A 27,007-nucleotide genomic window follows, 5' to 3' on the forward strand; every position below is an offset into this window, starting at 1 on the left:
ACTTAATCCTCCCTACCTCCAGGCCATTCATTATCTACTAGCTTCTCAAGGTTGAGTGAGCAGTAGTCAAAACATTCCTGACGTCTGGTCCAAGCCCACCTGCCTTTGCCATTAGGGGCTTTGAGACCTGGACCTCCTGAAACATAACATGAGCAATAATGAAAGACAACTGCTGAAAGACATTCCTAAGCCTCTATTCCGGGCCCCTTTGTGCCACCCTCTTGCTGCCCTGAGTCTGGTACTAAAGAAGGTAGGGGGAGGGGTAATGCTGACATTCCTATATATTGTCTCTACTGAGATGCCCTTTAAGTGACCTGTGACAAATATTGATATTTCCTGGCCCACTGGTACATATACTCACTGTATTTCATAGGAAGCCCTGTGTACTTGGCATCCCTGCACTACAGCCACTAGTTTTTACTCAGCTGTAAATATGTCATGCGCCCTGGCCCCTCTATCCAGTCTTCATGGTCTTCCAGCTAAAGCATGTTCCCTTAGAGAACTGTCACCTCATTCACCTCAACCAGATTTGAACAGGACCTTATGCTAACCCTGCCAGAAGTAGTTTGAAACAGTAGTTTGGGAAAGTTTGGCAGGGTTTTCAAACCCTGGTCCCAAGAGAAGTTATTACTGAAGTAATGGCAGGTTTACTCTTGGAATGAGCCAGGGCTAGGGGTAAAAGTGTACTCTTTCCCCTGTGGGTCCCAGTGGGTACACTCTTTACCCCCACCCCTACTTTAAAGAGGTCAAGAGTCCTTAAGCAAGTGGAGGGCTTCTCTCCAAAGGGTGGCCAGAGTTCTTTACCTCACTTGGCTATGAGCAGAGCTCAGCCAGGGTGCCCTGTTTAAACTAGGTCTCAGCTAAAGAGCTAATGCTTCATTAGAGAGATCTTCCTACACATAGATCAACCATTCCAGGAATACACCCTTCTGCCAAATTTCGTTCTTTATGTTGCCTCTTCAGTGACACAATAGTTGTCTCTGTTTGGGCTTCTCTTTAGAAAGAGCCTGATGTTCACATCCCTCTCATAGGGGGAAGCTTTAAACAAAGGGCCAGTTTGGGAAAGAGTCAGGGTTAAGCATCTCAACTCTGCACATTGTAGAGAGGATGCTCTTCAGAGGCCTGTGGATCCCAGGCTGGGGAGGCAAACAGAGCAATGTCCTGGACCTGAGGGAGTTTTGAGAATTGGACCATGAACTCGAGTGTTAAATTGTTGAACAGGGAAAGAAATATCCTTGGGTAAATTTGCCTTAAGAGTTGTCTGGGACTTTTAGCTCCCTCCTGCCTCCCAAAGATGTTGACTATTTTGTAAACTTGTAAATTTACCTTTACTGTTTTATATAAGAACCCAGAAACTTTGGATGTGCTAATCACGGAAAGTCTAAAAAAGTAGCCAGCCCCCTGGCCCTGCCCTGCCCCATTGCCTTCTTTCTTGGGAGCCCCTTGTGCCATATTAAAGATTTCTCCATGCCCAAGTCATGGGTAGAGCATCTCCCTCTGTATTGAACCAGTAAGGTTTGGGAAAATCGGGAGACTAGGTACCTCTGTACAATTCCCACTGCCTCCAGGGTGTCTGGGGAGAAAAAGGGGAACCCAGGGTGTTTGGCTTGTTTGTTACTGCAGAGTTTCTGGCTGTCATGGAGTTCACTCATGACTCAGTCTCCTCTGCAGAACGGGGCTTCACTCAAACCTGGATTCTACAGGGGGTGCTAGTTGGCCAGCTCCCTTCTCTAATGAATCCAGGCCTTTTTCCCTGTAGAGGACACACCTTTCTCTTCCAGCCTCAAAGGCAAGCTTTTCTACTTGGAAGGACCCTAGGTATGAGAGTTACTCTTTCTTGTGCTGCTTTTCCAGTTGAGGGAATGCTGGATTTGGAGGGTAGAGGGGGGATTGCACCCCCACATCACCTGTGCTATAGGATTGTGACTACCCTGGTTACAGATTAATGGTTTCTTGGAGAAATTTGTTTTATTCCAAAACTTGAAATGTTTGACGCCATTAAGTGTCTGTTTATATTTTTGGAATATTTGTATTACTTGCAATTAAATAATAAAAAGGTTTTTTTTTTAAAAAACCCAGCCAGGAATATGGCCTTGTGGTTGTGTACTCCAGCCAGCATGGGTGCGTGTTGTCGTGCAAGGCGCCGATTCCCAGACATGCTACATGCTCGCAGGACTCGAACCAACTGCCTGCAGCCTAGAAAACCCCCTCTGGTCTCAACATTGGGCTTCCCCGAGGGTTATATGAACGCTTCCTGTCCCCTGTCCCCTTCCCCCACCAGGCCATACGGAACTATTCCACCTGCGTCTCCTTGTTGAACATCAATCCCCGTTTTACTATTGACTTTCTGTGAGAGACTGAGGAGTGCAAAAGAACCCTGAGGTCCCATGCATTTCGAGCACTTCACCTCCCCATGAAAAGAGCTAAGCCATTCTGTTGAGACTGAGGGTAACCTCAAGGATGTTTTTTCAGGGGAAAAAACCTCTTTCCCAATAACTTCGTCTTCCTTCCAGGCTTCTCTTCCAGGTCTTAGGGCTGTGTCCCCCGATTTTATTCCTCACTGTGGTAGCAGTGTTCTGGCTCCAAGTTCCCAGGGTCCTATTCTCAGCAGAGCAAGTCCAGGATTTCCTGGTACTGTGTCTGTTATTTGTTTTGGCTTTCTATCTGTCATACAGTATCCATGAGCCTAATGTATCCCCATCTATAATATGGCTAATTTCATATCTGCTTTTCCACTCCACCCCACTTCCTGCATTATTGATGGGCTGTGCACTTTAGAAAATCAATTAGAATAGGGTGTGGAAACAGAGTTAAAAGAGAAAAGAGGCCTTTAAAAGTCTCCTGGTTTTTGCTATTTTGAATAGGCGCACATAAAGCCTTCTCTTCCTAAGTCCAGCCAGGGACCAGCCTGGCTGTGATTGGCCAGGACTGAGAAAATGTGGTTAAGGTGCAAATATAAGCAAATATGAGCCATTGTCAGGTCAGCTATCCTGAGCAAAGAGCAAGGATCTGGTACCATCCCTCTTCTGTTTCTCTGGATAAATTTGGTCCTTACAAGCTACCTGCCTCCGACTTACAGGGAGATTGAAGAGTCTAGTTTGGAGAAAGGACCAGGTAAGGTTGGTTTGGTTTATAGGTGAATATCGTTCTCGAATTCGGAGGGAACGATCCTGTACAAATCCTGGAAGATTTTAATTACTTTTCTTGGCTTTAGTTTTTAAAAGACTTTTGGGGGGGGGTAAAGAATAAACTTTATCAGATAGAGGTGGGTGGGGGGCAAGTTATGGTGAAGATGGGCAGGATTGAGAGGATTCCTTGGATCCTCCAGCTCTCTGTTGGAGAAAGATGGGGTGGGTGAAGTAATGGGAGGAGACATCCGTAATTCATTTTGAGGTGCAAAGGGTATTCCCTCCAGTTTAGGGCAGTGATTTCTAATGCTGCACTTGCAATCCCCTGGGTGTCTACAAATGGCCCAAACCAAAATGAAATCCAATTAAAAAATGATTATGTATGGACTAAACAACTTGAGTTAGGAAGGTGCCTGGTCATAGGGGTGGGTGGGGCAGGCAGAAATAATGGGCTTCAAGAATTCTGTATTTTAAATTGAATTGTATTTTTGATGCAGTTTCATCTTCAAGTTATTTCCTGCAGATGGGTGGAGGAGAGGGTTAGGGAGGAATCAGATGGATTAGCAATAGCAGTAGTAATTGGAGGTAGAAACTGCCAAATGCATGTGGCCAAAAGGAATAAATCAGGAGTTTGAAAATACTCCTTTCAAAAACCTTGACTCTGCTTTGACTTCAGAAACCAATATTCCTAATTAAACAATTCCAGTTAGTTTGGTTTTTATAAAGGCGACATTTTGGTGTCTCCCCACAGGGCTACAGGTTTTTTGGCCTGGGTCCCCGTCCCCAAAGCAGATTATACTGTAATCTGCCTTTAGCAACTGGGGGCTGAAGGTAAAAACGGTTAGTTTGGGGGCAGGACAGAACACCACCTTCTCTGGACCAATTATTTTTCCAACTCCTTCCCTAGGTTCCTTCTCTGGGACCACCGAGACTGTGACCTTTACATTTGCTATCTGAAAGGGAAGGATGGCTTCAAACAGAAATGGGATCTATTCTCAGTTGAATATATTGTACCTGCTTCATTTTTAATTTGTTGATGAATTGGTCCTGTTACTTTGTGAACTAGAAAAGTTGGGGATGAGAAAAATTAAGTTTCTTCAGTGCTTCCCTTCCTTGTCTGTCTCCCCAGTCTTTAAATTAATGTTGGAGGAAGGTAAGGGGCAGAGCACCAGAGGGGAGAGAAAATTCTCCATATCAACTAGATATAGGGCATTAGGTCCAGGGTAAATTCCTGCAAGGTGGGGCAGGGCAAGTTGCCCAGTGACTCCTTTGCTTCTGTCTGCTTTTCATCACCATCCATCCTCTGACCCAAAGCAAATAGATGAATGATAAAGAAAAAGATCCAATTAGATTTTCTCATGATAACCCTATCCCATCACCAATTGTAAAAACCTGTAACAATTCCTGTAGGGTTGCTTTTCCTTTAGTGTGTATCTGCATTTATTTATAAACTCCATCATCCTATTCCTTTACTGTTTGTAGGTGAGAAGGAATTTTCTCCTATTTCTGTCAAATATAACATGTTAGATTATAAGCCTAAATGCCAAATCCATATCTCTAAATTATGTAAAAATACAAGTTTAGATATAGGTGCTTAATTAAATATTAAATAAATGCATGTAACAAAGATACTATATGGCCTACAGGGACTTCCCTTCACCCAAGGGCCAAATAGCTAGCTGGAGCCAACTCTTCCCCAAAAAACATGATGGAGTCAGTCATCCCGGCCTCCTCAGCACCTCGTCCCTACCACCCAGGTGGATGGGGCTGAATTTACACCAAATTCAGGAGACTAGACCACACCCCCTGCTTGACTGTGCCTTGCACCTGGGGCCTTTTGTCCTTTGCCTAGCCCTGCTGCTCTGTTCCCTTTTCATTCATGGGGCACCAGGGAATCGTTGCAGTGACTCAGGCTTTTGTTTGGTTTTTTAAAAATGCAGTGAAAGGAGGAGTTGGAGAAATAATAACTGCCATTTATTTACACAGCATTGTATAGTTTACAAAGTGCCCTCTCTTCACAACCAACTCCTAACATAGGAAGTACAAGCATTATCATCCTTGTTTTACTGATGAGGAAACCTGGGCTTACACACTGACCCCACAGCCCCACTGCCACAATAGTAAGTGTTAGGGCAGCGGCCTGAAGACATCAGGAAACCTGTTCCACTGCACCCCACTGACTCTTAACAGAGGAGTAGGGAAGACAAGCAGTTCACGGCATGGCATGGAGCAAAGAACTGTTTTGAACTTAATTTCTGGATAGCATCTGAAACAATCTTTTTTTGGTGCCCCTGTTGAATTCAGACAAGACTTTAAAGGGAAAAGAGGTAAAAAACAGAACAGAAATGGAAGCCAAAATTCCTGAGTTCAACCTAAATCTGTAAACCAATTCATTGTGACACTTTGGACAAGTCGCTTCTTCAACAGAAACAACCATGGACTTCCAGTCAAAAGAGACCTCTGTTCAAATAACATTGTAAACACTTGGGAGCTGTGTAACCGTGGTCTATTCACTTAATTTTGTGAGCCTTAGTTTCCTCATCTGTAAAATAGGGATAATAATTCTTGTAGTGCCTATGTCACAGGATTGTCATTAAGGATTAAATGAGATAGTGTCCATTAAGTATTTTGTAAATATTAAATCATGACATAAATGTCATGCTGTTACTGTTTTCCTCATCTGCGAAAAGGTCAGGAATGTCCCACAAGGATATGGAAGGATAAACTGTGATTGGGAAGATACCAAGAATGTTTCAGAAGAAAAGTACTGCATAAATGCTCAGTGTTGGGATGTCTCATTATACCTTTTCCTCAGTTACATTTTAGTTTAGTCCTGAGAAGAACACCATGTCTCTGAGTGGCGCCTTCAGGGCAGTGGGCAATGACCCAGGAGTGATCACTTGGAGAATAGAGGTAAGCTGGGCTCCCATGGTCAAAAATACAAATTCTCAGCCTCTGTCCTATCTACCAATTCCCATAAGCCAAGGGGCCTGCCTGTGGCATGAAACCATCACTAGGCTCTCTTGAATGTTGGTATCAGGCAGAAACTTTGGTCTACTTTGGAAAGCTTCTTGACTTCTTATCTCTGGTTTGGAAGGGTAGTGAAAGACCGGAGTAACGTGAATGAACTGTGCTTGGCTATGCCTGACTGCCCCTGGCACCTAAAGGAAGTAGATAAAGGCCTATCTCACATGCTGAACAGCAGCAACTGAGACAGTAAGAATGATCTTTGGTCTACATTCAACTTGGAGAATGTATTTTTAATGAAGGCCCATAAGGCCTTCATACTCACCTTGTCATGGCAATAACAAGACTTCCCATAGTAGGCGTCCTTCACTAATTGAAATAGAGTGCCCCATTTCCTATCTGAGGAGTCAGGAGCCAACATTCTGTAAAAGATTCCCCAGCCCCCAGAGCCATGATGAAGGTGGGGCTTTAAGTGAAAGCGTTAACATCTGGGTAAGGGAAGGGGAAGCTCCTTGCTTAGGGAGGCAGGACACCTCCTCTCCCAAGCACTCCTGAGATTGTCATCCCCGTAACTTGCTCTTTAGAATTCCGCTTCCAACCCAGCCATGGTTGGGGGAATAGAAGAAGACTCCTTTCACACAACTGCAACAATGGTTGGGTCTCTTCCAGGATCTGCTTGCCTTTCCTCCAACCCCAACAGAGGCACTGGGTGGATCCCCACCGACTGAATTTGCCCCAGGTTGTAGGATCAGTTATCATTCTGCCCATTTTCTTTCCATCATCACTGAGAGAACATGAATCACAAAGCCTGGGGATTGTCATCTGACTGGGCTTTGGGGTTGGCCTGTAGCTGTCCCCTTTAATTTTGAGTTCCAAATAAGGCTAGCAATATGATATCAATTATACATAAGTCATGCAAAACATAGCTGTCCCCTTTTAGCAGAATCAGCTCATTCCCAAGGGACAAAACTTGAAGTGAAATTCCCAAATGCTAATCTCTTACCTTGTGGCTGGCAGGGGACTCCTGGTTATCCTGGTTTAGCAGCAACATAAGGGAGCTGTGCCTGTATGGCAAAATTGCTTGGGGGCTGCAGGGGACTAGCTCCTCTCTCTCCCCAAATCTGGACAAGTCTCAGCTCCAGGGACTGGCCTCAGGGCTGTGCTTCCCAGGCATAAGTAATGGCCACACTATGCTACAAAGAGATCAGGATCATTATTGTACCTACTCTTTTGTTGAGAGGCCGTGTGGCCTGTTGAATAGAGAGCCAGCCTTGGAGTCAGGAAGGTCAAGGTTGAAGCCTTTCCGCCGCCCCCACATGGGGCAAATTAACATGGGCAAATTACTTCACCTCTCAGGGCGCCAGACAACTCTTATCTGCAAGGGTGGAAAGAGTTTCCCTATCCGTTCCTTTACTAATGAAATCACAGGTCTGGATCAGAAGAGTACATCCCTGACAGGGCTGGGGTGGAGCGTTACCCTGGAATAGAGGAGGAATTGGCTAGGTCCGTACCCCTCGCCAACGTTCTGGGTACTTCTTGGGTTGGGAAAAGCAAAGATGGTAGAAAGACGAGCAGCCGGGTAGAAGGAATGCAGACTGGTATGTGCCCCTCACTCACTTTTTGTCCTTCCAGAAAATGGAACTAGTGCTGGTGCCACTGAGCCTTCATGGCAATTTCTACGAGGGAGACTGTTACGTGGTTCTCTCGGTGAGCAGACCCTCGTCCCTAATCCCCTAGCCTCACTCTCTTCCGCTGGTCATCTACTCTCAGGAGCCATGGAGACACCTGCTGGTGGTGGAGGGTAATGGCCCACAGGAACCCTGGGACAAGCCAATTATCTTCTGAGCATCTATATACAAATGCGTTTTGCAGTGTTGTGGGTTTACAAAGATCAAAGATAATATAGTTCCTACTCTCAAAGATCTCATAAAAGAAATAACACAAACAATAATAATACAAGGTATCATATGCTAAATTCATAAGAGCTTAAGGGAGATTCAAAAAGGATGAGACTACCTAACCTGGGGGACAGTGGGGCAGACAGAATATGAGAGGGCTTTCTGGAGAAGGTGTCATCTGCATGGAACCTCAAAGGAAGGGAGGGAATTCCACAGGCAGAGACCATTCCTGGCATGGAAGCCAACATGAGCAAAGACACTGGCAAGAAAGGACAGGATAAGATCAGAGAATGCTAAGTAGTCAAATTTGGCTCAGATGCAGACTGCAGAAGGGAAATAGGCTGAAGAGGTAATTTGGAGACAGATTGTGTAAGGTCTTGCATGCCAGGCTAAGGGGCATATATTCTGGTGGCTAAGCAATGAGGAGACACCAAAGCATTTCGAGCAGAGGAGGGCCAAACCTACATATTACATGTAGAATCTCACTGTAGCAGTCCTGTGAGAAGATGAATTAGCGAGGAGAATACCTAAAGACAGGAAAATCAGTTATGGAATTATTACAATAGCCTTCCAAGGACGTAATGAGGTCCTAAAGTAGAATGGTATCTGTGGGGATAGAAAGAAGGACAAAGGCTGTAGAAAAAATGGGCAAAACTTAGCAACTGATTCCAATGTGGAAGGTGAAGAAGAATTACAGAGCAGGCTATATGGAAGCAGGAAAAATTAAAGATCATCCTGAATTCTTCATCCTGAATGAAAGAATGGGAAAGTTATGGTGCCAGTGAAAGAGTGGGAAGTTAGGAGGAACACGTTTGGGGGGAGGCATGGGGAAGAGGAGGCAAGGGAGATTAACTCCATTTGAGGCTCAGGTAGGACAACCTGCTGGCAGTGTCCAGCTGGGAGTTAGAAATGCAGCACCGCAGCCCCAGGGAGTGGTCAGGGCCAGAGGTGATCCCTGAAGTCAGGAACGGAGGAAGTCAGCAAGGGAGAGAATGATCTATCACTCTAGAGCTCCCAGACTTTAGAAGTCCAAGGTGCATCCTCAAAATTGACCTTTCCTATTCAATTCAAAGGCTAAGGAATGGCAGAGCTGGAGTGGAGAATTAATCTCATTAGCCCAAGAAAGGTCCCTAGGTCTGGTGTTAGTCAACAATGATCTGGCCAACCACTGCTTACATAGTCCTTCCCCAGATACCCTGGAGGGATACAAAAGGTCCAGGTCCTAGCTTCAAAATGACTTCAATTGAAAAAGGACAGTACAAAAGCAGTTTTAAGCTTGATCTTCCCTGTATATGACTGTGAAGTTAACTGAAGAAAAAGGCCAACTAACACATAGGTGCAAGTTAATGGTGCAAATTGTGTACTTAAGTACTTGAGAATACCATAATGGAGAAATGAGATTTGGGAGTATCAACTCTAGTAAAAATATAGACTTCTAGAGAACAGAAACTAATCTTTGTATCCTCAGTTCCTAGCACAGTGCCTTACATATCATGTTTAACAAATACTTGTTGAATAAAATGGGGGGTGCTGTTAAAATTCTGAAGGTACATCCTTTATTTTGGCTTCTCTTTGTTGTCGATTTTCTCACTTATCTTGAGGGACAGCAAAATTTCTTTTTCCAAATGTAAGACTAGATTTGGGCCACCAGGATTTGAACAGAATAACTAGATGCATTATAGATTTCTACTGGGGTCAATTGACTCTTCTCAGGGACAGTAATCCAGCCCCCCACCCCACCCCACCCCCAATACGTCACAGTTCCGTCAAAGCAGAAAAATGAGCCATTCCCTAATTCCACAATCTTTTTGGGCATCTGTCAGACCCGGAGATCTGGAAGTCTCTTGTGCCAGGATATCCACTACTGGATTGGAAAGGATTCTACCCAGGATGAGCAGAGCTGTGCTGCCATCTATACGACTCAGTTAGACGACTATCTGGGTGGTAGCCCAGTGCAGCATCGGGAGGTTCAATATCATGAATCGGAGACTTTCCGAGGCTACTTCAAACAGGGGATCATGTGAGTAGAAATCTGAACTGGACTGTTCTTGGGCTCATCCTCTCCCTAACTGGGCATTTAATATGAACAAAGCACAGCACCGTGATGAAAACAATACAGTGTTTGGCAAAGGAAAGAGAGAGTAGAGAATCACAATGGCATTTTTAATAGAACTCATAATAGTTCCTTCCTTTTCCCAAGTGATAAAGCTCCTAGGGTATCCATTACAGCAATGATAACTGAAGAAAAGGCTGATTGGTTTTAAGTACTGATGGACTGGATAAAATGTGGAAGTTAGTCAAAGAAAGCTTTCTGGAGGAGGTGGGCCATGAGTGGGTGGGAAATTCATTCTTTTCCAGTAGAGCAGTGATGCCAGGAGGGATTTGAAGGAGGCCTGACATGACAGCCAGAGGAAAAGGCCTCAGATACTTACTAGCTGTGTGACCCTGGGCAAGTCTATTAACCCCAATTGCAAAAACAAAACAAAACAAAACAAAAGCACCACCTTTGTCTATCCCTCAGCTACAAGAAGGGAGGTGTGACCTCTGGGATGAAGCACGTGGAGACCAACACCTATGATGTGAAGCGTCTACTGCACGTGAAAGGGAAAAGGCATGTAACAGCTACTGAGGTAAGTTTTCCAGGAAGTCAACTCCCTGAGGGGCTTTATTAGCATCACGTAGCCAGGGGTTCTTAACCTGAGGTCTGTGAACTTGTTTTAAAAAAAATTTTTTTTTGATAACTGTGTTTCAATATAATTGGTTTCCTTGGTCATCCTTTGTATCTTGTTTTATTGATTTAAAAACATGGTTTTGAGAAGGGGGTCGATAAGCTTCACTAGACTGCTGAAGGGATCCAGGACACAAAAAAGGTTACAACTAAGCTGACTGGCTCCCATCCCTTCTGCTTATTCTAAGGAAGGTTGAGATCTGTTCACAATATTTTAACAGGACTACCCTGAGCAGTCTCTATCTCTAACCTGTAGGTAGACCTGAGCTGGGACAGTTTTAACCTGGGTGATGTCTTTCTGCTGGACCTTGGAAGAATCATCATCCAGTGGAATGGCCCAGAAAGCAACACTGGAGAACGGCTGAAGGTACTGTTGCTACTGCTCACCAGAGGTCTCTCTTTTCCTTAGAGTCCCCAGGGTGTAGCTTAGGGTCTTTCAGACATGGTTTCTGGCTTTCTCTGTAATTATTATTAGTATTGTTATGATTATTACTGTTACTTATTATTTCTACATGCAAGTCGTGTCTGTGATTTAAATTGGACCCCTACTTTTTTTTTTTTTTGGTGGGGTCTGGCCTGGAGACAGTAAATTCCACAACAGGTATTTATTAAACCTATCACGTGAAAGGCACTATGCTAGGCACTGGAACTACACAGGCGAAAACAAGAGTGCTGAGTGAAAGGAGCTTAACTGGAGGGGGTACGTGTTGTAAGATGTAGACAAGAAAAACCAAGCTAGCCAGCACTGTTAACTGGAAGGAATGGGAGAGGTTTCCATTGAGAAGATGGTATATGAGTGGACCCTTGAAAGAAGATAAAGATTCTAAGAGGCAGAGATTAGACACGGGGTATGTATTTTTGTGAAAAGACTAGAGGTCAGAGGTGGAATGTCAGGTCCGGTGAATAGTCCAATCTGACTGAAAGTTCACAAAGGAGAGTAATGTGAAATATGGCTGAAAAGGTAGGGTGAAAGCAGATTATGGAGTTTGTATTTTATCCTAGCGGCTTTGAGCAGGGAAATTACATGATCAGACCTGGACCTTAGGAAGATTAATTTAACATCTGTATAGAGGGAGGAAGGATTAGAGAGAGGATACTGGAAGCAGAGAACCTAATTAGGAAGCTATCACAGTAGCCCAGAAAAGAGGTAACAAGGGCCTGAATTAGAGTGGCAAATGTGTGAAAGGAGAGAAAAGGGTGGATTTTATGGAGGCAGAATTGACAAAAAAAAAACAAACTAGTAACTGACTGGATATGCAGAAGGAAAAGTCACAAATGACTAAGCTTTTGAATTCAAATCACTAGGGAGATGATGGTACCCACAACAGAGAGAGAGGTTAGTTTGGAGGGAGGATTTTTCTGGGAAGATGAGTTAATGGAAGGATATTACTTCCAGTCCAAGGAATTAATGACTCATTCTCAAGACCTTTTAAGATACTAAAATTCCTATCTCCTAGAACTGAGGCTTGTTTCTTCAACAGTACTCAAGCTCCTGTGGTAAGGCAGGCACACTGAATCTCTTCCTTGGACTCTCTTACGGTAGGCGATGCTCCTAGCAAAGGATATTCGGGACCGAGAGCATGGGGGCCGGGCTGAAATTGGTGTCATTGAGGGAGACAATGAGGCAGCCAGTTCAAACCTGATGAAGGTCCTTCAGGACACACTAGGAGAACGCTCCCTGATCAAGCCTGCAACCTCTGATGAGCTCTTAGATCAAGAGCAGAAATCAAATATCACGTTATATCAGTAAGTGGCCATTTCCTACTCCTGATTGGAGACTAAGGAGTCCTCTCATAAATCCAGATACCTTGGATTATCTCTATATTGGTTTCTGAGATTTATAGCTTTCTTCTGATCCCTCTTCAATTCTAGTATCTATAATAAACATAAGTACCAAAGTTCCTCCACTCAAACATCTCACCACTTATGTTTGTGTTAATGTTCTGGCGTGCTACTTCTTATTCATTCTTTGAGTTGTACAGGTGATAGTAGAGCTGCACCATGAAATAGATACTCAACGTCCCTGAGGCTCTGGAAGGGATAAGATTTGGGGGAGAAAGATGTAGAATCCTCAGAATAAAGGGAACATTAAAAAAAAAGGATTTAAAAGTTAGCCTGCCAGGAAACATGAACTCCCACAGAACTGGGAGCAATAATCCAAATCCTACAAAGAAACTGTCCACCAAAGGAAAGACAGGAAAGCTACATTTAGGCAGTGAGATTCTGCTGAGGAAAGAGAACCCAAATCAACACACGTTTCCCCCTTCTCTAGTGTCTCTGACTCAAGTGGGCAGCTGACAGTCACAGAAGTATCCACAAGGCCCTTGGTCCAAGATTTACTGAATCATGATGTAAGTACAACACAGGTAGACTCAGACTGGAATAAACTGGAATAAGAGTAAGGCTCCCTCACTGTCCCCACCAGTGGTAATGTCATTCATCCATCGGAATGTTTCAGGATTGCTACATCCTGGACCATGGTGGAAGCAAGATCTATGTCTGGAAAGGAAGGGAAGCCACCAAGAATGAGAAACAGACTGCTATGTCCAAAGCCCTGGTGGGTGCAATTCATATACAAAATTGGCTGGATGATTTTGTGCAGTGGAGAGAAAGCTGGATTTGCAGTCAGTACTCGGGTTCCTCAGACACTTAACCTGTAACCTTGGGCAAGTCAACCTATCTGGGCCTGCTTCTTCATCTGTAAAAATGATAGGCTTTGACTAGGTGACCTCTCAGGTCCCTTCTAGCTTTATATCTATGATAATATGATCCTATCAATCAACAAGTATTTATTAAGCTCATACTAGGTACCAGGCACTATGCTAGGTGTTGGGGATACAAAACCTAAATCAAAACATGTCCTGCCCTCAAAAAGTTTACATTTGAACAGGGGGATGATATTGACTTAGTGAGTAAATTATACTACCAACTGTGTGCCACACTATAGGATGAATGTCGGGACAAAGGGAGAGAGATATAAAAAATCAGCAAGGATATAGTGCTAAACCCCAAGGAGTTTATGCTTTATTTGAGGAGAAAGGACACAAGTGGATGCACCTTTTGAGAAACACAAAGTAATAAATGAGCAAATTGATAGAGTACAAAGTCAGTAAATTACAGAAATGCTGAGGCATGGAGTAAAGAAGTTTGCTCACTATAAGCACAAAAAAATGTTGTGACAGTCTAACAGAAAGATGCCAAAATGTTTTCTATGAATACATCCTGGGGGTAGGCAATTCAGTCTCCAGTTAGAAGTGAGTCAGCAAAATTATTTTAAAAGGGTTGGATTTAGGAGGAGAGAGGGAACATACAGGGGGAAATTTAGCCTATGTTAAAATACAAGGTATCAATAAAATTTTATTTTTAAAAAAAGTGAGTCAGCATGAGTTTGACTTCAGGAGGAGAGCTGTCTTAGCACCTGGAACCGAAGGGGTGAGTCACCAAGCAAGCAAACAAACCCAGTAATGACTAATTCGCTTCTCATGGGGCTACAGGGCTTCATTAAGATGAAGGGTTATCCAAGCAGCACCAACGTGGAGACCGTCAATGATGGAGCAGAGTCCGCCATGTTCAAGCAGCTGTTCCAGAAGTGGATTGTAAAGGACCAGACCTTAGGCTTAGGAAAAACCTTCAGCATGAGTAAAATTGGTGAGATTACCTCCCCAAGTCTTTAGCAGTGACAGGAATTTCCAAAGGTCATCGTTGTTCCTGTTGTTCCGTGTTTGTTCCTAACTGTGTGTCTCACTTACTTGACTTCTCCTGAAATCTTTTCTACAGCCAAAGTCATTCAGGATAAGTTTGAGGTGACTCTGCTTCACACAAGGCCAGAGACAGCGGCCCAAGAGAGAATGGTTGATGATGGGAATGGAAATGCTGAGGTAAGACAAGCAACTCGGAACTGAAGGAAGGTAGCAAGCGTACTCACCAGTACACTTCAAATAGAATGTAGGTTCTACTTCTCGTCCCCCTCCATTCCCCCACCCTAACCCCCCATTTTCAATTCTGGGATCTTAGGCATACCCTTCAAGAAACAGCAAAATCTGCAAGGGTGGTTTTCCCCCCATAGTTCCTCTGGGTGATTAGAGGTAGGCTGCCAAATGTGTCGTTAGCATTTTTCCTTGCAAAATGATCCAAATAATCGGCCAGCCTGTAAAGAGCTTAAAGCCATGATCTGATGCACCTGATAGCCCCACCCCTAAGAGAGGAATGGTACTAAGGATGCTGTGTGTCTTTTGAATGATGATTACGCTTGAAACTGCCCCTCTGCCTGGATCTCTTTTCATTGTGGCCTAATTTGCTTCAGGCTGTACTAATTCATACAGCTGGCTCCACATCTAACAACACAATCCCTATGTGACTTATGCATCTCACTCCTTTGTCTAGGTCTGGAGAATTGAAAATCTGGAACTAGTTCCAGTTGAACGTCAGTGGTATGGCTTCTTCTATGGGGGAGACTGCTACCTGGTTCTCTATACGTATGAAGTGAACAACAAGCCACATTACATCCTGTACATCTGGCAGGCAAGTCTAAAAGATAACCTTCAGTCTGGAATCCAAATGTATCATCTGCTGTCTTTTGCTTTGGACAAGCAGCAGGGATCCATCTCTCCTGCAACATATCTGTCCTCTCTTTTCTGTATGGTAGGGTCGGCACGCTTCCAAGGATGAGCTGGCAGCTTCAGCTTACCAAGCCGTGGAGCTGGACAGACAGTTTGGGGGCACTCCAGTGCAGGTGTTGGTCAGCATGGGGAAAGAACCACGCCACTTTATGGCCATCTTCAAAGGAAAGCTTGTGATTTTTGAGGTGAGGTCTCCTTCTCCCCTCTCCTCCCTAAGAAAAATTACCTATGAGTTGGTATGCTGAAAACCAAACTAGAGTTTCTATGAACGAGCTATAAGAATTATTAGTCACTGACACTGAGGAAGGGAGAAACAGGCTTATCAATCCATTTTGCATACCCTTGCCAGATAAATCTAACCTGATGGCACTTTCCTCATGTCACTCCTTTACTAATGAGCCCACGATGGCTTCAAGTTCAAACTCCTCTACCTAGCTTTGGGGGCCCACCATAATCAGGCCCATCCTACCTTTCCAAACTGTTTCACACTGTTCTGCACATGCACCTCTCAATCCTCAGACTGGTCTCCTCATACATCCTCCCTACCCACACTCTTGCCCACCACATACTGGGCTTATTCTTACCTCCTGGAGTGCTTTTCCCTCCATCCTAACAAATTCTAACCATCTTTCTCTACCATGACAATTTTCCCAACTACTCCAATGCATAATTTCTCCTTTATCTAAACACCTTTTGCACTTACAGTCAGCATCTCTCAGTTTAACACATTATTCCTCATATCACGTTAGTCCTGTCTTTCCAACTAGTTTCTTGGCTCCTTGAAATCAATGAATCCCCTTTACCTCTCTCTGAACTTGCCATTGCTGATTTCAGTCATTCTCATGGTTTAATGATCACTTCTTTGAAAATGACTAATAAGTCTTTATCCCCAGCCCCAACCTTTCACCTGAGCCCTAATGCTATATTTCCAGTTGCGTACTAGGTATCTCCACCTTTTTGCCCCATTGGTACCTTAGACTCACAACATTCGGATCTGAATTCATTGTCTTCCACCCGCCCTTCCAACTTTCTCACAGCTTCTGCTGATAGATTTAGTAAAAGTTCCATTCTTGACAGGAAGAATCAGCAAGCTGACAACCAACATTTTTTTTTTTATCAGCACCTCACACCTACTATCTAGTCAGTCAACAAGTTTCTATTAAGCACTTACTATACACCAGGCACTTTGCTAATTGCTGGGAATATAAATACTAGCAAATACTAGCAGTCCCTACCCTCAAGGAGTTTCCGTTCCACTGGGAGAAGACAGTACACAAAAGGCAACTGAAAAGGTGGTGAGGTAGGGATGTTCTCCACTTGGAGTAAGGTAAAGAAGATGAGTTATCTGTGCACCTGGAGAGGAATGAAGACATCTTTGGCTGGGCTGCTTCCTTAAGTCGGGCAGTGGATAGAGCACAGAGCCTGGAGTCAGGAAGAATCATCTTCCTGAGTTCAAGTCTGGCCTCAGATAATTACTGGCTGTGTGGCACTGGGCAAGTCACTTAACTGTTAGCCTCAGTTTCCTCATCTGTAAAATGAGCTGGAGAAGGAAATAGCAAACCACTCTAGTGTCTTTGCCAAGAAAATTCAAAATGGAGTCACAAAGAGTCTGAAATGACTTCTTAATTTGGAGGTTCTGGGAGAAACAAGTGAGGCCTCAGAGTTAGAAAGTACTTCTAGGTAGATCAGATTAGATAATTGTAAAGCACTTAGCATAATGCCTGGTACATAGTAAGCTACTGTAAATGTTAGCTATGATAATTATTATTAATGTGAGAAATACTAGAGATGAGACAAAGGACTATGAAGTACAGGAAGGGGGACTGAATTTCTCCCCTAGATACTCAAGAGAAGAAAAACAAAATTTGGGGCGCAAACTGAGGGACCTATCCTTCTAAATTTTTGCATTCTAAGTCCTAGGGTCCCATGGTCTGCCTGCTAAAGGTATCTTTTAACTAAAGCAACACTATGGCAACTTGTACTTTTATTGTATTGCCTTTTGCAGAGAAACCTGGAGGGAGGAATGACTGAAGGTGGAAAACCAAAGTCGGCCTCCAAAGTTTCAGTTCTGTCTTCCAGGGTCCCAATCCAAGCCTTCCTTGGGGCTTCCTTCCCCACCCGCCAAAGAACAAGGAATCCCCTGTCATTGAGGCCATGTGCAAAGCCCATCTCAATAAGCCTTCAACTAAAGCAGGGGGAGTGGGGGAGGGGAGAAGGAAAAGGCATAAAAGAGATGGAGGAAGAGGGGAGAGGGAATAAAAAAAGAGACATAAGATATCTAATGATGGAAAAAGGACGGATAGAGTCCATTGACCCTCTTGGCAAAAGACCACCACTTTATCTGATGAGAAGAAACCTCATTCATGGTACCAATTGCTGGAGTCTGTTTTGATAGGACAGTTGGATAGAACGGGCAATGCTGAAAACAATAGTCCCTTTTATTTGATGCATTTAATGGAAGGCCACGTGGTTTAACTGGCTATAACCAAGGAAGCATAGAAGAGCAAGCAGTGGCAACAAGGGAAGCACACTGAGAACTATGTGCTCTCCCTCCCCCAAATTGGGACAGCAACCAGCTTATCTATACAATGGCAGTCTGCCAATCCCCGGCAGAACGTCATCAGCATTCACCCATTCCAACTAGGACTGGTTGGGCAGGGAAGGGATTCATCAAAGAGTATTACGACGGAGCTGTCAGGTCAGTCTTCAGGCTATGATAGGAAGGCGTCCATGAGGACCTGGCAAGAAGTTGGCTCCCAGGACTTGGCACATCATTGTCCCAAAGTCACACTGGGACTTCTGGGTCCATTTCCCCTCCATGTACCTTGGTGCCACTTAGAGAAGCTAAAGAGGCATCTTTACAGGCAAAGCATTCAGATTTAATTGGCTTCTTACCTCTGATGTCTTAGGTATGTGTATTTGTGAGGAGGATGAGAATCTGGAGGATTCTAGGCATAGAAAATTACAGATACGGGAATTCCAGAAGGGCAAGGAGGAGAGATATGGCCAGGGCAGAAACAGCCTGTAGATGGAAAAAGATTCATCTTCTTCCACTTCGCCCTACCAAAAAACAATAACAAAAACAAAAAAACAAAACAAAACATGTTTTTTTCCAACCTTCATAATATGTAGGTATCATATAGCTTTGGTGTAATCACATCGATTTCAGTTGTTACCATTATCTAAGGGACAAAATACAAGCCAGTTCTTAATCTAGCCCCAGCCTACCTTTTCCAATCTTATTCAACATTCCTCCCCCTCCTCCCCATGCACAGAACTCTGTTCTCATCAGGTAGACCCCTAGCTCTTCCTTTATCTCGTCCCTCTGGCCTCTGTGTACTTTTTCAGGACGTTTCTCAGGCCTAGAATATCGTGTCTGTCTCTTTAAATTCTTGTCCTTCAAGATCCAACTCAGATCACATTTTCTTAATAAACAGTTCTTAAAGAACATTTATTAGGCACCTACTATGAGCAAAGCACTGAGGTTACAAAGGCTAAAACGAAGTTGTCACTGTCCTAAGAGTTTCATTCTCCATGCAACCTTTACCAATGCTTCAGCTGGAAGCGATCCCTCTCTCTCCAAAGTCTTGTCCTCTCCTAAGTGCTTGTAACACTCCAACTTGTATTATAGTTACTTGTGTATGACTCATCCACTTAGCGAGCTGTAAGCTCCTCTGAGTGAGGCTCTATGCTAGTTTTCATCTTTGAATTCCCAGCACCCAGCAGGCAATATTTAAATATAAATATTTTTATTGCTGCTATGATCAATTATAAATTAGATACTTCATATAATAACCCCCAGTATCCTCACCATTGAAGCCTCCACAATGTTATCATCTCCTCAGAAGATAAGTAAAACAGCATAAAATTGATCATAGTTAAAAGTATGTGCAAACTTACTCTGAAGTAGGTTTCCTTGTTAAGAGATGAAGGTGCTATGTTAGTATCATTATTGTGAAATTTTTAATGAGTTTTGTTGCCACTTAAAGTTGTCTTCATTTATATAGCTGTAATAATTGTGTATGGGTTGGTTGGTTGTTGTTTGTGTGTGTGTGTGTGTGTGACTCTTTTGACCATTTTGCTATCACTCCATACTGGTCTTCCCATATTTGATTTCTTATCAATCATTCCTTATGGCACAGTAAAATTCTGTAAATTCATATGCTTTATTTTTTAGCCACTTCCCAAGTGTTAGGCCCCACACTTCTGTTTACAATATTTTGCTGTTACTAATAATGTTGCTGTTTTCATACACAAAGGTTTTTTTTCTTATTGTCAGTAACTTCCTATGAGTACAAACAATAGTGGGATCACTTTTCCTGCATCTCCAACATTAAATTATTCCACTTTTGCCAATTTGATGAGTTTGTTTTAGAATACTGTTTTTGAGCACTTTTAAAAATGGGTGGCAATAGTTTCTTCTTTAAAAAATTCTGTCACGGGGGCAGCTATGTGGCGCAGTGGATAGAACACCGGCCTTGAAGTCAGGAGGACCTGAGTTCAAATGTGACCTCAGACCAAACACTTGACACTTACTAGCTGTGTGACCCTGGGCAAGTCACTTAACCCCAATTGCCTAAAAAAAAAAAATTCTGCCCGTAACAGGGTCAAAAGAGAGAATAGAATTAACCAGGGGGATGGGGGGAGGAGAGAGGGGGGACAGGATGAAGGGAAATATAGTTGTTTTTCACAACATGATTACTATGGAAGTGTTTTGCATGACTACACATGTATAACCAGTATCAAGTTGCTTGCCTTCTCAATGAGGGTGGGTGGAGAGGAAAGAAGGGAGAGAATTTGGAACCCAAAGTTTTAAAAGCAAATATTAAAAATTGTTTTTACATGCAACTAGGAAATAAAATGTACAGGCAATGGGATACAGAAATCTATCCTGCCCTACAGGAAAATAGAAGGGGAAGGGGATTAGAGAAGGGGGGGGTGATAGAAGGCAGGGCAGATTAGGGGCAGGGGTATTTAGAATGCAAGGTGTGTTGGAGTGGAGGGAGGGGTGAGACAGGGAGAAAATCTGGAACTCAAAATCTTGTGGAAGTGAATGCTGAAAACTAAAAATAAGAATAACAACAAAAAAAATTCTGTTCATATCTCTTGACCATTTATCTACTGGAGGAATGGCTCAATTCTTACAGATTAACAATAGGTTTTGGATATGACTTTTCTAAAGATGTCTTGTGCTAAGACTTTTTTTCTCATTCTGAATTTTTTCTTCTGAGAAGTTGTGACACAGTAGTTAGTCAGAAAGACTTGGGTTCAAATCCTATTTTTAATATATACTGTGTACTTCAGACAGCTCTCTAAGACTGTAAGTTGCAGAGGACTTGCTGGGCTGCATTAATAGAGGGATTTTCCTCACCCAGAATTCCTTTCAACAATGAAATCACTGGTTTAAGTAAAAAAAAAAAAAACATATTCTAATTATTACTTTTATTGGTATAAAAGCTTTTATGTTTACATCACCAAAGTAGTCTATCTGGTCTTTTTTTTTTTTTTTTTTTTTTTTTTGCTTTTTTTTAGTGAGGTGATCAGGGTTGACTTGCCCAGGGTCACACAGCTAGTAAGTGTCTGAGGCTGGATTTGAACTCAGGTCCTCCTGACTCCAAGGCCAAAGCTTTATTCCCTGCTCCACCTTGCTGCCCCAATCTGGTCTTTTACATTATGTGATGGCATCCTTTATTCATATTTGTTAACAATTTAACTCTCCATTCTCTTCTTTTTAATGGATTCCCAAATATATAGTTTCAAACTGGAACTTACAGTTGTGTCCGTTGTAGAATTCTAGTGTCAACCTCTTTTTTATCAAACTGCTATCCAGTTTTTGCAGCGGTTCTTGCTGAAGAGATCTTTCCCAAATATTGTGTTCTTATTGTGTTCTTTATAAAGACTCTATTACTGCACTAATTTCTAAGACTTGCTCATTGTAAAGTCCAGAATCCCCCTGGCTGGGGAATCCTGTATGTCCCCCATAACCATGGGATGTTCTTTTTGATACCAAAGGAAGAGGCCAAGAATCTCCAGATTTATTGTAGGTAGTAGTTTAATCAATCATTATAAATATTTATAAAACAGGGGCAATCTTTGTTCTGGGGTGGCCGTCAGACAGTTCAGTGGATCCCTGCAAAAGAACCCTAAAAATTCCCATGGTAATTAAAGAAAACAAAGGGAGGAGGAGCTAGAGAGTGCATCACTACTGATTGGTGGATATTTTTTATTTGCCAATGTTATGCCCAAACACAAGTTTGTGTATTGATCATGTACCAGTCACATATGGGTCACAATCTTCTTGTAATGGCTTTCATAGGTCAGAATATCTTAAGTTATGACTCAGTGTCTAAGTTATGATTCAGTATCCAAGTTACGATTTTTAACAGGTTAGTCACCATGTTGGGGCTTCTACCTTTAACAGAACTTAAGTTTTTACATCTTCTCTTTATTATGTCTTTATTACTGTATTTTATGGCTTTTCCCCAATCGGGACCCCACACTCATCTAAACTATTCCATTGATTAATTTATTTTTATTTATTACCAGATAGTTTGACGATTATGGCTTTAAAATTTGAGTTATGGTAATGTTCAATTCCTTCATTCTAATTTTTAAAAACTTTCCTAGGTATCTTTGACCTTTTATTCTTCCAGATATATTTTATTATTTTGTCTATTTCTAAAAGTATTCCCTAGGTAATTTGATATTCAATGGTTGTCAAATCTTGTCCTTTCTATGTCCAGAATATCTCTTTCATACAACGCCTTCCTCTTTACTTACTCAACACTTTGGTTTTGGCTCTCATTTCTTCTTGCCTGGATTATTTTAATTCTTTCTTGAAAATTCTGAAAAACACACCAAATAAAATTAGTATTTCCACATACATAACAGAAAAAGAGGTTGATATATGAAACTGTAAACCTCTATTGTGTATAGATTCCTTTTATTTTTAAAAATATAATAAATTTAAGACGTAACTTTCAAAGTCTTGCCTGGACTGTTGCAAAAAGCAGTTCTAATTGGTCTCCCAGCCTCATCTTTCCCCACTCCAATCCATCCCACAAACAACTACCACAGTGATTTTCTGATGTCAAACCTCCTAACCCCCAACAAACTCTGGTGGCTTCTTATTGCTTCAAGGACCAAAAATAAACTTTTTTATTTAACATATAAAGATTTTCTTATTGTTCCCATGATTTGATCTTTGACCTGCTCATTATTTAGGATGTCATTTAGTTATGCATTTTCAGTTCTTTTGCAAGGCTCTGTAACCAATGTATGTAATATTCCTACCTTTTGTCTGCATTTCTAAGGTCTTTGTGCCCTAGCATTTAGTCAATTTTTGTGCAAATACTACAGGAGCCTGAGAAAAGTGAATTCTTTAAAAGTTCCATTCAGAAATCTCTACAGGTTTACCAAATCCAGTTTTTCTAACATTTTGTCCAAACCTGTAACTTCTTTTCTGTCTTTCGATTGTTCAAGCCCTTGCAGAAAACATTACTGCTTTCTAAAATTAGTATCTTATTTCTAGGACTTTTGTTATTTGTTAGCTTTTGCTTTAAGAATTCAGTTGCTGTATTCAGTGCATATACAGTTAATGTTAATATTTTTCATTATCTAATTATTTAGCTTAATTTTTAGGTCTCTAAATTATATGTTTTCTATTGCTTATCCACAATCATAACTACAAATATTGCTTTTTTAAAAATTCATCTGAAGAATAACAGATTTTATTCTAATCCTTTGCTCTGCTTAAATCTCTATGCTTTAAATGTGTTTACTGTAAGCATCAAGTTAATCAGATTTTATTTTCTAATTTAGTCAGCAATGTTTCCTTTTTATTGGTATAATCAGCCCATTAACACTTAAGAGTATTGTTAAGATTTTCCTTCCATTAGCTTCTTTGGTATTATTTCCCACCCCACCCCGCTGCTTTTTTTTTTTTTATGGGTACACAGTGCCATACTGCCTATTTTGTGTAATAACCAAGTCTTATCTCCTTATGCTAATCCACTAACCCATCCATTGTTACCACTCTCCCAACTAACTTGTAACTAAATATAGCAAAACTTATCTAACACTTTGTAATAATTCAATATTATTCTGCAGACAGTTCTTGCTTTACTCAAGTGGACCATTCCACAGCTGTCTGTAAAGCAATTTTTATATAATATGAATTTGCTCGAAGACATGGGGGAAGAAGTTGGAAGGATATATGCCCATGGAGAGAGGGGGCTGGCACATGGTCCAGGGAATACAGTACTGTACCATAAATTTAAGATAGATTTTTTAGGGGGCAGCTAGGTGGTGCAGTGGATAGAGCACCGGTCCTGAAGTCAGGAGGTCCTGAGTTCAAATCCGGCCTCAGACCAAACACTTGACACTTACTAGCTGTGCGATCCTGGGCAAGTCACTTAACCCCAATTGCCTTTAAAAAAAAAAAAAAAAAGGTGTTTTTTTGGGAATGTGGATTTCTTTCAGAATTCTTTATGTAAAGTCTAATTTTCATAATATGAATTTATGTAAAGCAAGAACTGGCAGTATATTATATAAAAAGTATTCTCCAATCTTTTAAAAAAATCATTCCCCAGGTATGTCGTTTGTCAATCATCCTTTCTCTTCTACTTCCTATTTCTGTTTAATCTTCACTAGTTGTACCCAAATTTTTAAAATATAATTTCTCTTTCCACCTTCCCTTTTGTCCTTCAGATGTTCTAGTTCTGTCCATTCCCATTTCAAAGGATACTTTCCTCAGTCCTTATTTTCAATGACCCTAAGTATGACTTAGAAACTACCTCCTTACTGCTCATAAAGACTGTCATTTTTCACTCACTACTTGTATTCAAAACTAAATCATCATATTTAGCTTCAGCTGCTTATTCATGTACTCACTGTATCCAATTTCGGCTGTCAGCAGGAAATACATTTTTGTACCTCACTGAAGCATCATCCTTTCCCATGCTGGTATAGCCTTAATTTTTTAATATGGGTAATCTGTGGTTGCAGCCAATTTCTCTTTTTCAGCATATTCAATTCCAGCCTCTTCTTTCATTTCTCACTGTCAATGAGTAGTTTTGCACAACTCAAACTGGTGCTTTTTGATGTGTGGACTGCTTCCTCCAGGCAATCTGCAAGATTCTCTTTAACACTGAAGCTCTAGAACTTGGCAACTACATTTCTAGGTGAGTTAAACTTGGGGTTCCTTCCCGTCAGTGTTCTGTGGATTCTATCAATTTACATTCTGCCTTTTAATTTTAATATTTCCAAGCAATGTTCTTTGTTTCCTTCGATATAGCATTCAACCTCTATTTCTTTAGAGACCAGTAATTCTCAGACTGTCTCACCAAATTCTGTCTTCTGGATTTACTGTACTGATTTATAGAGATCTGAAGTTTTCCGCCAGTTTTGCTATTTTTTAATTTTGCTGTGTTTTTTTTTCTTCCAGTACTACATGTTTTTATTCTTTCTGATCCACACTACTCATTGGAAATTATCTGCCTCACTGAAATTTTCCATTGTCTTTTCTATGTTGTCAGTTCCTGTGTTCCTGTCTTGAATTCTCTCTCCAATGGTCTAATTTTATAAATGCCAGTTCTTCTCTTATATCTTAAAGTGATTCTGGACCTCTCTGAAGGTTCCTGTTAGATGTCTACTCCCTCTTCTGGAGGTGTGGATATTACTGTTGTAGTCACATTCCTTCTTTTTGGAGATTTAGCCTTACTTTTATTTCATATTACATATTTATTGTATTGGTGTTTTTTCTTTATTCCTTTCTGTGAGGTTTGTCGTATGAAAATGTCTCTTCTTTCCCCTCTTTTTTGGTTGTTCTTTCATTTAATTTGGTGCATTTGTCACTTTTCTGATAGAGTAGGGGACCTGGGGTTGGTTGCAACCACTCATTCTGCCATTTTGCTAGAACTCTTACTGAATATATTTAAATAGGTAGCCAAGCACAGTAGAAAAGAGTACTGGCCTTGGGATGGTGACATGAATTTGACTCCCAATCCTGAAATTTACAAGCTGTATGACCCTGTAGAAATCAATTAAACTCTATGAGCTCCACTTTCCTTTTCTATAAAATTAGAATATTTACAATACCTCAGAAAGTGCTGAATGGAAATCACTTAACACACACATACACATAAAATTATTATTGTGCATCCCCAAGAGTACCTCATATAGAGCTAGACATACTACAGGTATTCGATAAAAACTTAATGATTAAGGAACTCACAAGTAGTTTCCAACCTATAAACTTTTAATATTTTAAATCCATGGCTAATTTGCATTTGATCTTCTATGTTCCTCTTAATGCAGGCTACTTTTTTCTCTATGGCATCCCTAGCCAGAGTGAACTGTGAACTGACAGGCTCAAAGTTTTTTCTTTTCTCCATAGGGTGGAACATCCAGGAAGGTAAGTACCGAACCTGACCCTCCTGTGAGACTATTCCAGATCCAAGGGAATGACAAATCCAACACCAAAGCTGTGGAGGTACCAGCATTTGCCTCTTCCCTGAATTCCAATGATGTCTTTCTGCTGCGGACACAAAATGAACACTACCTCTGGTATGGAAAGGTAAAATGGACTGGCATTCTTCCTCTTTTCTCCCTCCCAATAGCAAAGTCAAAGGAAAGGACAGACAATGAATAAAGAGCCATCTTCCCCAAGGGATCCTAAAAAGAAACATAAGCATTTCATATAATTACTTTTCATCAGAACCTCACATCGTAAGGCCAAAGGAAACACCAGGGAAGACCAAACTCAGTTCTGTGATCTTCATTAGGATGCAAGCTGGATGTGAAGCTCTTTCCATCTCAGTTACAATGACAGTTTAGTAATTATTTGTACTCTACAGATAAAATTGTAAACTAATCATTTCCATTCCCCAATTCAAATTTGCATGCTCATTCAAAAGCATTAAAAATGACTTTAAAATAGAGCTATGATGATGGCTACTAAAATCAAACTGAAACAAATATAGCGCATGTCAATCTATCCTGTAGATGAAAGAATCTTGCTATTACAGATAATTCTCACTTTACATAAGTTGACCATTCCACAGACCTCTACATAAAGCAATTGTTATGTAATTTGAATTTACCTGAGTATGTGGGGAAAGGAGGGAAGGAGGAAAACAGGAAAGGGGCTATGTGCCCATGGAGGGAAGGGACCACCACATGGTTCAAGGACACATGGGGGCCAAGGATAGAGAATGGAGAGCTTGAGGAACATGCAGCAGCCAAGGACAAACATCCAGTACCTGAGCACTGACAGATGGAAGACAGACATGGTGAGGCCAGACACACAGGCAGGTGAGCAGAGCAGGGCAAGGGTCTCAGTCTCAAGTCAAGCCCCTAATCCTGCCATGGCCATAGTGGTAGTCTCTCTGAGCATCCATTCTTCTACTTTCACTTGGAGGGGGTTTTATTGGTGGTGGTGGGGAGGCCACAGAATGCCAAACTGAGTAGCAGCATCAGAGAGAACACAGTAGTGTTCTTTGTAAATTTCTTTCAGAATTTTTTACATAAAGCCAAATTTGCGTAATGTGAATTTATGTAAAATGAGAACTGTCTATATTCCTTCCTTTCCCTAACTAAAACAGAATAACCTCCATATTCAATTCTCTCTCTTTAAAAGCACTACAAATAACAATAATCATATTTCTA

General features: G+C 41.7%; 1 protein-coding gene across 1 annotated transcript in view; it reads left to right on the forward strand.

Annotated features, from left to right (window-relative positions):
* Positions 1 to 2,144: 2,144 nt before the first annotated feature.
* Positions 2,145 to 27,007, forward strand: part of AVIL (advillin) — a 28,915-nt gene continuing 4,052 nt past the window's right edge. The window contains exons 1-14 of the mRNA XM_027855123.1: positions 2,145 to 3,114; positions 5,944 to 6,041; positions 7,728 to 7,802; positions 9,817 to 10,013; positions 10,515 to 10,623; positions 10,978 to 11,088; positions 12,265 to 12,467; positions 12,994 to 13,072; positions 13,180 to 13,278; positions 14,216 to 14,369; positions 14,499 to 14,599; positions 15,105 to 15,242; positions 15,367 to 15,525; positions 25,737 to 25,916. Coding sequence (XP_027710924.1) covers positions 5,976 to 6,041; positions 7,728 to 7,802; positions 9,817 to 10,013; positions 10,515 to 10,623; positions 10,978 to 11,088; positions 12,265 to 12,467; positions 12,994 to 13,072; positions 13,180 to 13,278; positions 14,216 to 14,369; positions 14,499 to 14,599; positions 15,105 to 15,242; positions 15,367 to 15,525; positions 25,737 to 25,916 — 1,671 coding nt within the window. The 5' untranslated portion in view covers positions 2,145 to 3,114; positions 5,944 to 5,975. The remainder of the gene's footprint in view (positions 3,115 to 5,943; positions 6,042 to 7,727; positions 7,803 to 9,816; positions 10,014 to 10,514; positions 10,624 to 10,977; positions 11,089 to 12,264; positions 12,468 to 12,993; positions 13,073 to 13,179; positions 13,279 to 14,215; positions 14,370 to 14,498; positions 14,600 to 15,104; positions 15,243 to 15,366; positions 15,526 to 25,736; positions 25,917 to 27,007) is intronic.

This window comes from Vombatus ursinus, unplaced genomic scaffold (genome assembly GCF_900497805.2).
Source record: "Vombatus ursinus unplaced genomic scaffold, bare-nosed wombat genome assembly UNPS02010769.1, whole genome shotgun sequence".
Classification (NCBI taxonomy): domain Eukaryota; kingdom Metazoa; phylum Chordata; class Mammalia; order Diprotodontia; family Vombatidae; genus Vombatus; species Vombatus ursinus.